Here is a 13,124-nt window from a genome sequence, read left to right as displayed (position 1 = left end):
CTAAACGTACGGGTTTTGATAGAGAGGAAGACTGCGGAAGTCCTGATGATGGCACTTTGGCATCGAAACTATCACTGAAACAGCGTTCGAAATGTAGGTCAGGCTCGAGGCTAAAATCCACGTCGGATAGAGACAACTTCTTTGCTTCTCCACTATCCACTGTCAACTTTGTTGTATCTTTATCTTCTTTCTGGCCGTCACGTTTCCAATTGCCTGTCTCGTCATCCAAATCAGTCAAATCTTCACGACTCCTTCTCAAGACATCTCCAACGTCTCCTACCTTCCTATCCTTTTCGGGCTCAAGCGTGGAGTCTTGCAGAGATAGACACTTGTCAAAATGAACCTGCTTGGATAACTTGGATAAATCCTCGTAGTCTCTCCGCAATTCTGTAACTTGATCTTCAATCTGTCTTTCTTCCTTCTTCAGCACCGTTTCATCTACGTGGAACTGATTTGGTGCCGGACAAGTATCAAAGTGCACCGACTCGGTAAGTTTTGACAAGTCCTCGTAGCTTCTGCGTAGCACATCAGCCTGATCTTCCATTTGTCTTTCTTCCTCCTTCAACACCACTTTGTCAAACTTGTACTCCTCTGGCGGTGGGCACTTGTCGAACTGCACAGACTGAGCAAGTGTTGACAAATCCTCGTAGCTTCTTCGCAGCTCTTTAGCTTCATCTTCTAGCTGTCTCTCCTCCTTTTGTAGCGTGTCTTTGTCGAGCTTACATTCTTCAGGTGAAGGGCACTTGTTAAAGTGTACCGACTCTGTGAGTTTTGACAAGTCTTCGTAACTTCGACTCAACTCGTTTGCTTCATCCTCCATTTGTCGTTCTTCTTTTTTCAGTATTTCTTTGTCAAATTTGTAATCATCCGCATCTTTGCACTTGTCAAACGAAACACGTTTCTCCAATTTACATAAATCTTCATATTTTTTTTCTAGCATATCGGCTTGTCCTTCCAACCGTTGTTCTTCTTTTCGTAAAGTCTTCTTGTCGAGTTTGAAGTCGGAATCTTCATGTTTCCCTTCTAGATCTTCTTTAGTGGGTTTAAAAGGTTTGGAATCCACTTTGTCTTCCTTTGATGCTTTGGATTCTTCCTTTATTGGAACTTCAGTTACTGACTTATGGTCATCTACTTTGGTATCATTATCTTCAGTCTTAGGAATATCACGTTCATCTTTTAATACTTCTTCAGTTTTGACTTCTTTTCCGGGCAGGACGCTTTTAGCTATTTCTTCGGCTTCCACTTTAGACTCTTCTTCATCAGGTTTTTTACTTTCTCCAGGCATTAGACCATGCAATACACCCTTGGCAGCTTCTCCTAAAGCTGTAAACATCGACCCCAACGTATGTTCAGATTTTTCTATCAACTCTTCAGTTGCTTCAATTATGCTGGTTCTTCTTTCCAGTTTTGGGGGTTCGTCTTCTAATTCTGTTTTAGTACTAGGTTGAGCTGTATCCTTTGACTGATCAGTAGGTTTCTTGGCAATCTCGCTTATCACAGATTCTGGTTTCTTCTCTGTTTTTTCCGCCTGTTCTGATTCTTCTTTTTCTACAATTTTATTGGACTCTTTTAAAGCTTGTTCTTCTTGTTTTGGTTTCTCTTCTTCTTGAGACGTAAACTTATTGGCACTTTCACCAAGAGCGTCCAACTCTGACTTAAGACTTTTGGTTTCAGTTCCAACTTCTTTGATTTCAAATTCATCGTTTTTCTTATCTTCCTGGAACACATTCTTGGCAGCTTCTCCAATTGATGACAGCACTGATTCTAGTTTTTCTTCGGACTTTTCTAGGAATTCTTCTGCAGCTTCAATCAAGCTTGACTTTCGATCCAACTCCTTTCCAACTGTTTTATCATCTTTTACTTCAATCAAATCTTTTATTTCAACTTCTGGTTCTTTACAAACATCCTGCTTCTTTGTTTCTTCCTTAACCTCACTGGTTTGGACGTCACCTAACAAAACGTCTTTTACAGTCTCACCAACTGAAGATATGGCACTTTCTAGGCTTCTTTCAGATTTCACTAAGATATCTTCGGTGGCTTCAATTATGCTTGGTTTGCGTTCAGGAACTGTGCCAGCATCTTCACGAACAACAATTTCTTCTTTTGATTGGTCTTCCTGATCTTTTGACTTAGTTGCATCTTTTTCTTCTTCTGCAATTTTATCACTAGGTTCGAACTTTTCTGTGCTTTGTTTATCTTGTTGTGGTAAAATGTTGTGAAAACCATCCTTAACAGCGTCACCAACTGAAGAAATCACAGTTTCTAAAGTCTTTTCGGTCTTCACTAACAATTCTTCTGCAGCTTCAATTACACTTGATTTCCTTTCCAGCTTTGCTGATTCCTTGTCAAGTTTATCTACAGTTTCATCTTTGATGTCTTGAAGTTTCGGATCTTCTTTAGGGTCTTTTTCTCCTTTTGGCAAAATTTCTTTACTGATTGGTTCCAAAACTTCAGTTTCAGCTTTCGCTTCACTTGTGATAGATTTTGGATCAGTAGTTTCAGGCTTTTTCTCAGTTGGTTCTAAAACAGTGGCAGTGTCTTTTTGGTCTTGCTTCAAATCAGTTTTTTCTTCAGGCAAAAGTTCATGCACAATATCTTTGATGTCTTCAGCAACTGAAGAAATCGCGGTTTCAATGCATTCTTCAGATTTAACCAAAAAGTCTTTTGTTGTTTCAATTATGCTAGATTTTCGTTCTGGCTTCTCTTTATGATCATCCTCTTTCTGTTCTTCTTTACTGGGTGCCTCCGGGATTTTATCAGACTGTGGTATTTCTTCTACAACTTTCGTTGGTATCTCTTCATCGGATTTGACTTCTTCAGAAGTGGCTTTGCTTTCTTCAGGCGCAAAAGCTTTCAAAGCGCCTGTGACTGAAGAAATTGCAGCTTCCAATTCTTCTTCAGATTTCACGGCAAAGTCAATACAGCAGGTTGCTTCAATTTTGCTGGATTTTCGTTCTTGGTTCTCTTTAGAATCTTCAGCTTTCTGTTCTTCATTATCCTTACTGAGTGACTCTTTTACAGCTGTATCAATATCTTCTACTGGCACCTTTTCATCGGATTTGGTATCTGCCGAAGTGGATTTACTTTCTTCAGGCACAAACTCTTTCAATGCATCCTGGACTGAAGATATTGCGGCTTCCAACTCTTCTTCAGATTTCACAACAAAGTCAATAGAACAGGTTGCTTCAATTAAACTAGATTTTCTTTCTTTCCCTTCGGTTGTTTCCTGTTTCACTTCTTCTTTATCAATTGCTGTTTTAAGAGGTTCTAGATCCTTGTTTGCATCTTTTTCTTGAATACACTTGAATTCTGTTTCCTCTTTAGGCTGATCGATTTTGACAGATTCGGGCCTTTCTTTACTTTCTTCAGGCAGAACATCTTTTATCACTTCACTAACTGAAGAAACAGCCGCCTCTAGAGCTTTTTCCGTCTTGACTATAAAGCCTTCTGTTGCTTCAATTTTTGCAGCTTCTTGTATTTCTTCCTTTCCTTTTTCTTTTGGCAAAACGTCTTCATTAACTGTTTGTTCCGGCTTTGCGATATCCACATCTTTGTGATCTTCAACTGATGGTTTTTTCATTTCATCTTTAGATATGACTGCTTCTGGACTGGTTTTGCTTTCTTCATGCAAAAAGTCTTTAATTGATTCTCCCACTGAAGAAATTGCAGCTTCCAGTCCTTTTTCAGCTTTTACCAAAAATTCTTCTGTTGCTTCAATTATGCTTGGTTTTCGTTCTATCTTAACATCTTCAATTTTTTCAACAGCCTTCAGATCTTCCAACCCTTTCTCAAGCTTGTCTTCATGGATTTTCTTTTCTTCGGGCACAGTTTTTTTCACTGATGATTGCTCTGAAGGATTTTGGTTCTTCCTTGGTAGACTCTTTGTTAAGTTCTTCTAGAATTTTTTCAGTAGTTTCATGATCTTCTGTTGTTCTATCAGATTTTAGTTCGAGAGCTTTTGCTTCCTGTGATATTTCTTTTTGAGCTACCGGTTCACTAGATTCTTGTTCTTTATTTAAAAGGTTTTTATTCGCTTCTTCTAGTTCTTCGTCACTAGCTTTTCGATCTTCAGGTAATTTATCAGATTTGACTTCTTGGATCTTTGGTTCCTCAGTCAATTTGTCTTTTTTTTCTACCAAAATGTGTTCTTCCTTTGATAAATGCTTTTCAGCTTCGTCCAAAAGCTTGCTAGGTGATTTAAGATCTGCTTCTTGTGATTTGAGTTTATCGACTTTCAATTCTTCTACAAATTTTACTTCCTTTTCTAACACTTTTTCTTGGATTTCATCAGTTTTCTGATCATCAACTGCTTTAGCAAAGTCGTCTTTCTTGGTTTTCGGTTCTTCTTCTTTTACAGGCAAAACTAGGTTAGCAATTGGTTCAGTTACATTGGAAAGTGGTTCTGTAGATGGTTTATCAACTTTTTCTGGAATCTGGTCAGTAGGTTTATGATCTTTAACTGCTTCTACAAGTTTTTCTTCTTTTGCAGGCAGAATCTTCACATCAATTGACTCTGTTATATCAGATTCTTTTTTGTGATCAATTGTTTCTTGAGTCTTGATATCTTGAACCTTTACTTCTTCTGAAGATTTACTTTTGTCTTTTACCTGATCAGTGCTGGATGGTTCTTCTCTTGCAGGTTCTTTACCATCTTTTTCTACCACTTCAGTGGTTTTGATACCATCAATCTTCACTTCTGCCGAAGATTTGTCTTCTGCCAAAGTTTTTTCATCAGTACTAGGTTTCTGGTCTTCCTTTGCTGATCCTTTGTAACCTTTCTCTACAATTTCGGTTGTTTTGATGTCTTCAATCTTCACAATTTCTGAAGATGTATCTTTCTCTTCTGGCAAAGTTTTCTCACTAATTTTGGATGCTTGTTCTTCTTTTGCAGATTCTAAATAGTCTTTTTCTGTAATTTCAGTTGCTTTGATGTCTTCAATCTTCACAGCCTCTGAAGATGTATCTTTCTTTTCTGGCAAAGTTTTTTCACTAATTTTGGATGCTTGTTCTTCTTTTGCAGATTCTAAATGATCTTTTTCTGTAACTTCAGTTGTTTTGATATCTTCAATCTTCACAATTTCTGAAGATGTATCTTTCTCTTCTGGCAAAGTTTTCTCACTAATTTTGGATGCTTGTTCTTCTTTTGCAGATTCTAAATAGTCTTTTTCTGTAATTTCAGTTGCTTTGATGTCTTCAATCTTCACAGCCTCTGAAGATGTATCTTTCTCTTCTGGCAAATTTTTCTCACTAATTTTGGATGCTTGTTCTTCTTTTGCAGATTCTAAATAATCTTTTTCTGTACTTTCAGTTGCTTTGATGTCTTCAATCTTCACAGCCTCTGAAGATGTACCTTTGTTTTCTGGCAATGTTTCTTTACTAATTTTGGATGCTTGTTCTTCCTTTGCAGATTCTAAATAATCTTTTTCTGTAACTTCAGTTGTTTTGATATCTTCAATCTTCACGATTTCTGAAGACGTATCTTTCTCTTCTGGCAAAGTTTTCTCACTAATTTTGGATGCTTGTTCTTCCTTTGTAGATTCTAAATGATCTCTTTCTGTAACTTCAGTTGTTTTGATATCTTCAATCTTCACACCCTCTGAAGATGTATCTTTGTTATCTGGCAAAGTTTTCTCACTAGTTTTGAATGCTTGTTCTTCCTTTGCAGGTTCTAAATGATCTTTTTCTGTAACTTCAGTTGTTTTGATATCTTCAATCTTTACGATTTCTGAAGACGTATCTTTCTCTTCTGGCAAAGTTTTGTCACTAGTTTTGGATGCTTGTTCTTCCTTTGCAGATTCTAAATGATCTTTTTCAGTAATTTTAGTTGCTTTGTTGTCTTCAATCTTCACACCTTCTGAAGATGTATCTTTCTCTTCTGGCAATTTTTTCTCACTAATTTTGGTTGTTTGTTCTTCCTTTGCAGATTCCAAATGATCTTTTACTACAACTTCAGTTGGTTTGATCTCTTGCAGAGTTTCTTCTAAAGGTTTCTCTTTTTCTTCTGGCAAAGTTGTCTCACTAATGCTGGATTGTTCTTCTTTTGCAGATTCTTTCTGATCTTTCTCTACAATTGTTTTCTGAAGAAAATCTTCTAAAGCATTTTCTTTTTCAGCGGTGGATTTCAGCTCTTCTTTTGCAGACTCTAAATGATCTTTTTCTACAACTTCAATTGTTTTGCTGTCTTCAATCTTCACTTTATCATCAATGCTAGATTTTCGTTCTTCTATAGTATAATCTTTCTGTGTGACTTCTTCTGATTTTTCTTCTGGCACAGATATGCTGACCTTTCGTTCTTTTTTTGCAGGTTCTTTGTCTGCTGATACTAAAACCTTCTCGGTAGCTTTAAGATCTTCAGCTTTTTCTTGGATTAAAAATTGTCCGTCTTCTTCAACGCTTTTTTTCTCTAATTTATGCTTAGCTTCTTCGAGCCTTTTAAATTCTTGACTCGTCGTTTCTTCTAAGACTTTTTCTTCTTTGTCTGACAGAACTTTATTACTATCCAAGGTTTCCTCAGGATGTCCTAAAGGTTGTGTTGCTTCGGGCTTTTGTTCTTCTTTAGCAAGGTCTTTCTTGACTTCTTCCAAAACCTTTTTAGTATCTTCTGGCTTGATATCCTGAGTTTTCACTTCTTCCAAAGGTTTCTTGTCTTCCTGAGGCTCCTCCTTTTTAATTTCTTTAACCAAATCTTTGCCAGGTTGTTCCAAGTCTTTAGTGGCTTCTTCACTAATGGATTTCTGTTTAACATCATCTTTAGCGTCCTGCGTTGCTTCTAGAACTTCATGAGATTCAGCAACGTTAGTCTTCACTTCATCTATTGATTTCTTTGAGTCAGTAATTGAAGACTGTGCATCTGATTTTTGTAATGATTCTTCTTCAGGTTTATGGAAGACCTCGTCGTTTGACGTTACAACCGAGTCAGATTTTGTTTCAATTATTCCTTGTTCCGCTTTCACCTCAGATTTAGTTGCAATTGTGTCATCTTTAACTAGAGGCGTGGCTTGCTTTTCACTTACTTTAGGTTCTTCAGCTTCTACTGAAGGCTTAAAGTCTGTCTTTATGGGTTGTGCTTCCACTAAATCTTCAGTTTTCACAGGAGCCTGCTTTTCGGTTAAAACGCTTTCAGTGACTGAAGACTTGTGCGACTTAACTGAAGGTTCCGGCGATGATCTTCCGGAACTTTCCGAACTCCTGGAGAAGGTAATAGTGCCTGCAGGACAAATTTCAATTTCTTCGCCACCATCTTCACTAGAAGCAGTGACCAACATCCGATGCACTGTAGTGTCATCTTCTTTCTCTCCCTCAGTTTCTAGAGTGGTTTGTGTCTCTTTTTTGGCGTCGTCTTCAGCTGGTTCTTCTGGGATGGGGGGAATGTCGTCTGTTTTTATGATTTTCACGTCGGAAATTGGGGAATCCTGGGTGGTTATGTGGGTTTCGCGTAGTTCTTGAGTGAAACTGAATGGTTTGGTTAGTTCTTCTAGAGGAGCGTCGGATTTCAGTACTTCGGCCACGCTGGCCACGATTTTTTTTACGTCTTCTTCACGTTCAGCCGGGGACTTACGTCCCAGTTCTGCTTTGTCAATATCCGCTAGTTCTTTCAGTACTGGCGGTATTTGATCCAGCTTTTCCAACTCTTCTTCAACTTTGTCTGTAGTTGATTTTAGTTCAGCTAGCTTGTCATTGTATTTTGTTACATCTTCTCCAGGGATGGAAACTTCCTTCTTCAGTTCTTGAAGCTTAACATCCAGGTCTGCGATGTCTTTTTTCGCTTCTTTAATGGCGGTTATCTTCTGCAACTCATCCTTCTTATCAGCTTCTTCTATTAACGCCTTAATGTCTTCAGTGTCCTTTTCTAGTGGTTCCTGGATTTCGTCCTCCTTTCTGGTTTCGTGTTCATTGGCTTCTGAGTCAGAGTCCTTGTCGTCGATTTTGATTTTCGATTCGTCCAACTGGGTTGGGGTTAAGTCCAGTCCGGATTTGGGTCTTGGTGGTTTGACGTCCTCTTCTTTGGTTACAACCACCCATTCGTCTTCTAGAGTTTCTTTCAGCTCGGTTTTAATTAAGTTGTTGTCTTGATCTGGTTTCTCTTTGGTTTCAGTGTCAGCTTTCTCCAGTACTTCATCGGTTTTTTTAGTGACTTCATTGGTGACCTTCTTGTCTTCACTTTGGAATTCTATATGATAGTCAGCTTCTTCATGTACGGGCAGGTCTGCCACTTCATCAGGGGTTTTCACTATGTCTTTTACGTGCTTTTGTTTGTCTAGCGGTAAAGGTTGCTTGGTAACTTCGGGTTCAATTTTGGGTGGTAAATGGATAACTGGCAGTTCTTTTTCTTTGGTTTCTTCTTTGACCTGTTTTTCTTCAATTATTGCTGGTTTGTCTTCCTTGATTTCATCTAAAGTGATACGTTCATCCTCAGGTAGAGTGGGAGCAGTGGTTGTTGCCCCAGATTCAACTTTCTCGTCAGGTTGCGATTCTACCACCTCCTTGACATCGTCTTCTCCTTTGATTTTTTTTTCTTCGTTACTACTGAGTTTGCGTAGCTTCTCCGATTCCTCACTATCCCTAACAAGCTTCTGCATCTCATCTTCTTTAGCCTCCTGATCCATGGAGTCGTGCTCGATGTCCTCTTTTTCCACTATCAAATACTCCTCAGCCTCCAAATTGTCGTCGATGGATGTTTCCTTAACTACCCGCACTCCACCAGTTTCAGACTCAATTTCCTGAGCTTCACTACCTCTAAACACGGCTTCGATCTCTTTATTTACTTCCTGTTCCTCTTTGAGTTCTTCCAATTCTTGTTCTTTGAGTTGTTGGATTTCCTCCGGAGTCATTTTGGATATGTCCTTTTTGAGGATGCTGTCTTGATCTGCTGATGGGGTACTGACAGTGCTTGAATCGGTGGTTCCTTCTTTGTCCAGTTTACCACGTTTAAAGAGGGTGTCGGGTTTTTGGATACCGTTCGTCATCTAGAAGTGACATAAAATAGTTAAAATACTGTTCTCGCGGAGTGAGTTTACCCGTGCGTCACGAAGGCTACGTCATTTATAATCATATGAATTAAATCAAGTTTTCGTCACGTTTAAAATTTTGCGTGTATTGTCAGTCAGAAAGTAGAGAATTTTGGCTGCAAATTTGAACTAAAACAACATTATACCAAAGCAAATCAAAAATATCTTGACCGAAATAACATTTTTTATTTATGAGAAGTCTCCGTTTGGATCATAGAATTCCGTCTAAATTTGAAACCTAATTTATTTACCAAAATTCGCAGAGATGTATCACCAATATGTAGTATTTCTTTAGCTTTAAGCTCTTGATTTAGGTTTTGGATGATTACATGTTTCTCTAAAATAAATACAACAAATTAAAAATTCAATAAGACATTCTGAGTGATGCTGTAGTATCTCATATCTCATTTTCAGGTTGCAATCCACTAATTTTATTTTAAACCCGCTGGAAAACATTTTAGACGCTTATTTTATTTTTTCTATGACTTTATTATTAATATGTTTAAAGAAATTTTTATGAAAAATCTATAATTCAACCCAAAAATCTCAGTCTCTGGAAACAATGAAATGTTAATAGATGTTTCTTACAAAAGTAGATATATTTTACTATTATTAACATACTATCGTTGTACATATCATATAATGTATTTCGAACATCCATTTTAATGCTTTCAGATAAATCAGTGGTCTTGGCCCGTCGATAACGTCGATTTACGTTTTCTAGGTGAGAAAATCATAAGATTACTTGCTTGCTTTTTCCGAATCGAATAAACAGTTTTGCGGGAAATTTTCAAAGCAGCTAGTATCAAAAAAAATACATCAGTAAGAATATGTAAGGTCTTAAAATTTCTTATTTTCTTCCTGAACAGATGATAAAGCTTCTAAAGGTCCTCCATTAGTTTTTTCCAATTCAAAATATTCACAAAGGTTAAGAATTAACTGCTGGGATTGTCTGAAGAGAATTTTTCCAGGCATTTTCTAAAAAAAATACTGTAATACTAAGTAATTCCGAATTTAGGAAAAACCAAATGGCTAAATAAAAATCATAATAGACACTTCCACTTTTTTTTTGAAAACAGGTTAGTAATTGTGCCAATTTTGGTTAGATGGTGACAGCCGACATAAAAAAAATAAAAATATTAATAATAATATTATGAAAGTACTTACAGAATGTTAAAAGCGTAGAAACAATAGCTCTTAAAAGAACTGTGGTGGTGTGGTAAATAGAAAACTTTATAAATGATTAACAACACAAAGAAACGGAAAAGAATTAATAGTAAACAAATCAAATAAATTTCGATGGTTGTCAAACTGACAATGACTGAAATAGAAGCGCTAATCAGTAAATGTTTTTTCCGGAAGACATTCACTTAAGCAGGTTTTACACCAAAAGTTTTACTTCAAAGAAATTGGACACATTTATTTGATCAAATTTTATGCATCAAATAAATTCATGAATTTCTTGAAGCATAATGTGATTTCGTTTTACACCTATCAAACTTTTATGTCAAAGCTGTCAATGAAAACAGTTTGGCCAACCAAGAAGATTATTCCTACTTTGTTTTCTTATTTTTCTGGTTTTTTTGAATATTTTGATGAATTTTGAATCTCATAATCGCCTTGAATACTATATTTATGTATTGAATTCTGCAGCTTCAACTGAATACTAATAGTCAGTCTCTGATTTTAACCTCACTTTACTTTTCGTTTTTATCTGTTGGCAGTTGGCATTACGCAAAACGGCAAGTTTGATCAAATAAGTTGGATGAAAATAGAACCTGTCCTATTTGGTGAAAAATTTGAAGTAAAATTATTTGAAGGTAAATTTGACATAAAATTTTGTTTTATACTGGTAAAATTTGTCCTTGAAGCAGCTCCATGAATAAATTCATGAATTTCTTTGACATCAAAGCGCGGTGTAAAACCTGCTTTAGATATTTACCCTTTCTGAAAGTGAACAATAGACAAGGATGAAGTCAATAATGCATGTCTACTTCTAAATCACAGGGGTAAACTCAGACCACGAGAACAGTATTTCGGTCAAATTGATATTTTTAAAAACTAACCTTTTTTAAAGGACTTGGTGGTCCTTTAACAGTTTTAGGTCGTCTGGAGATTGGTTTTCTTTCCGGTTTGGGCTTGACTTCGGCCGGTGCAGCTTTGGGGGTTGTTTCCTTCTTTTGTGGTGCCCTTTTGCTTTCGACCACTTTTCGATTTGTGGCATCTTTAGCGCTTTTGGCCGGTGTGGCTTCCGGGGATGCTTTAGTTAGTGATTTCCGGTCTTTTTCTTTTGTGTCCGCGTTTTTACGGTTCTCCAATGATTTCTTAGGGGTGGTTGGACCTGTTTTGCTTTAGTATTAACATGATACTTTTAAATATAATTTGTCACTTACCTTTTTTGTCTGGAACCTTCTTCTTCTGACTCTCACTCTCCTTTACTTTGGGTTTCATTTTTGGTTTGGCTTTATCACCGTTCTCTTTGGTAACTTCTTCAGGTTTTTCGTCTTTGACCCTAATTGCATCTCCGTTCATTTCCTTTTTAGGTTCGTCACTTAAAACTTTATTTTCCGTCTTTTTCTCGGTGATTATAGGAGTTTTGGCAGACAACTTTTCAATCACCTCTTGTTTGGCCTTTTTGACAGTAACGAAAGATTTTACGGTACAAGTGGGTTGTTTCAAGTATTCGACGCTTTTTAAACGATCGATGCCCTCAAAAATTTTCTTTTGAGGGGTGCTGCCCGGATATAAAATCCTTGTTATGGTGTCGTTAGGATTGGCCGGTTGCCACACCAAAAGGGCACAAATCGACACTAAATTCTGCAAAGGGAAGTTGAATTCTTTGCCACCTTTGGTGGCTGCAAAAAGCTTAGGATCGCTCTGGTTCCACTTTTGTAGGAATTCGCGTACTTCTTTGGAATTCCGGTCTGGAGACAGGACAAACATGTTTAAGGTTCCATGGCCCACTTTATGGTACAAGATTATAGGATCGATGTCCCTATAGCAAGTCTGGGGGTTGAGATGGAGCTGTTTCAAGTCGTGAATAATACTCTGTCCTTCTTCCAACAAGCTGACTATCAATGGGTCCTTGTCTTTATCACCATCAGGACTCAGTGGAGATTTTCTCTCCTGGTTTATTAAATACAGTCAGTAAACACCGTAACTTGTAGAAGAGATTAAGTTACCTGGATATTACAGAAAAAATGTCCTATTTGAGGATAAACAGCACCTTGCTTCTTCCTTTTCAATACAGAGCTAACGCCACTAACGCTACTATTGTTCAGTCTAGTCATTAAAACAGCATCTAGCCTGCAATTTTTAATATTTAGACTTGATCCAGACTCTGATGATCTTGGACGAACCTATCTAAATGTCTAACAAAATCCCAAAAACAGGCTTTCCTAGAGTATCCACCGTCTAACAACATATTGAAACCGTTGATCCCGAAAAGAGCCGCGTCTCCTTGCCCACCTGCAAGTTTCAGGTTAATTTATTGCACTTGTGGTTTCTAAGGGAAATTATTACCTGGAAAAACGTATAAAGTGGGCCGGGAAAATCGAATGTTGCCCACAACGTCAGAACTTTCCAGAATATCCTCGAGGACCGTAGGGACGAGAAAAGGCTCTAAATATTTAGTAAAGCTGGAAATGGATGGCGATCCGGTTGTAAGGACGTCTGTTGGATTAACGCGCACCTGAAACAATTTGTTCACTTTTATAATGTACCAGTTATTGTCAGTTTGACGGTTCACTTCACCAGAACACTTCAGTTGCTTCTAAAACCTTTCAGTAACTTCCCTAAGCTACAATAACATTTCAGATGTTTCCAAAAGCATTCAAAAGCTTCCAGGGTGCTAATTCTTGAAAGCAGGGAACAGGATTCCCAAGAGAAGTGCTGATAGAAAGTGATAGAAGACTTGATAATGGCAGATTCCTGTTACATTCTGCATACTTCCTTCCCTTGGTTCAAAAATAGGCACCCTGAACACTTCAGTTGATTCTAAAACGCTTTGCTAAGCTTCCACAGCATTTCAGATGCTTCTAAAACCTTTCAAAACCTTCCCTATGCTTCTATAATATGTCAGATGATTCTTAAACCTTTTAGAAGCTTCTCTATGCT

The 13,124-nt window shown here is 37.4% G+C and overlaps 1 protein-coding gene across 1 annotated transcript in view; it reads right to left on the bottom strand.

Moving 5' to 3' along the window:
* Positions 1 to 13,124, bottom strand: part of LOC145732676 (uncharacterized) — a 33,910-nt gene that overhangs the window by 5,951 nt on the left and 14,835 nt on the right. Inside the window, 7 exon segments of the mRNA XM_081985097.1 lie at positions 11 to 3,799; positions 3,801 to 8,966; positions 11,075 to 11,349; positions 11,402 to 12,134; positions 12,191 to 12,314; positions 12,368 to 12,476; positions 12,531 to 12,699. Coding sequence (XP_081841223.1) covers positions 11 to 3,799; positions 3,801 to 8,966; positions 11,075 to 11,349; positions 11,402 to 12,134; positions 12,191 to 12,314; positions 12,368 to 12,476; positions 12,531 to 12,699 — 10,365 coding nt within the window.

Source organism: Ips typographus, linkage group LG8 (genome assembly GCF_016097725.1).
Source record: "Ips typographus isolate SLU linkage group LG8, UJ_Ityp_2.0, whole genome shotgun sequence".
NCBI classification, from domain to species: Eukaryota; Metazoa; Arthropoda; class Insecta; order Coleoptera; family Curculionidae; genus Ips; species Ips typographus.
This window is presented reverse-complemented; position numbering and strand designations above follow the sequence as displayed.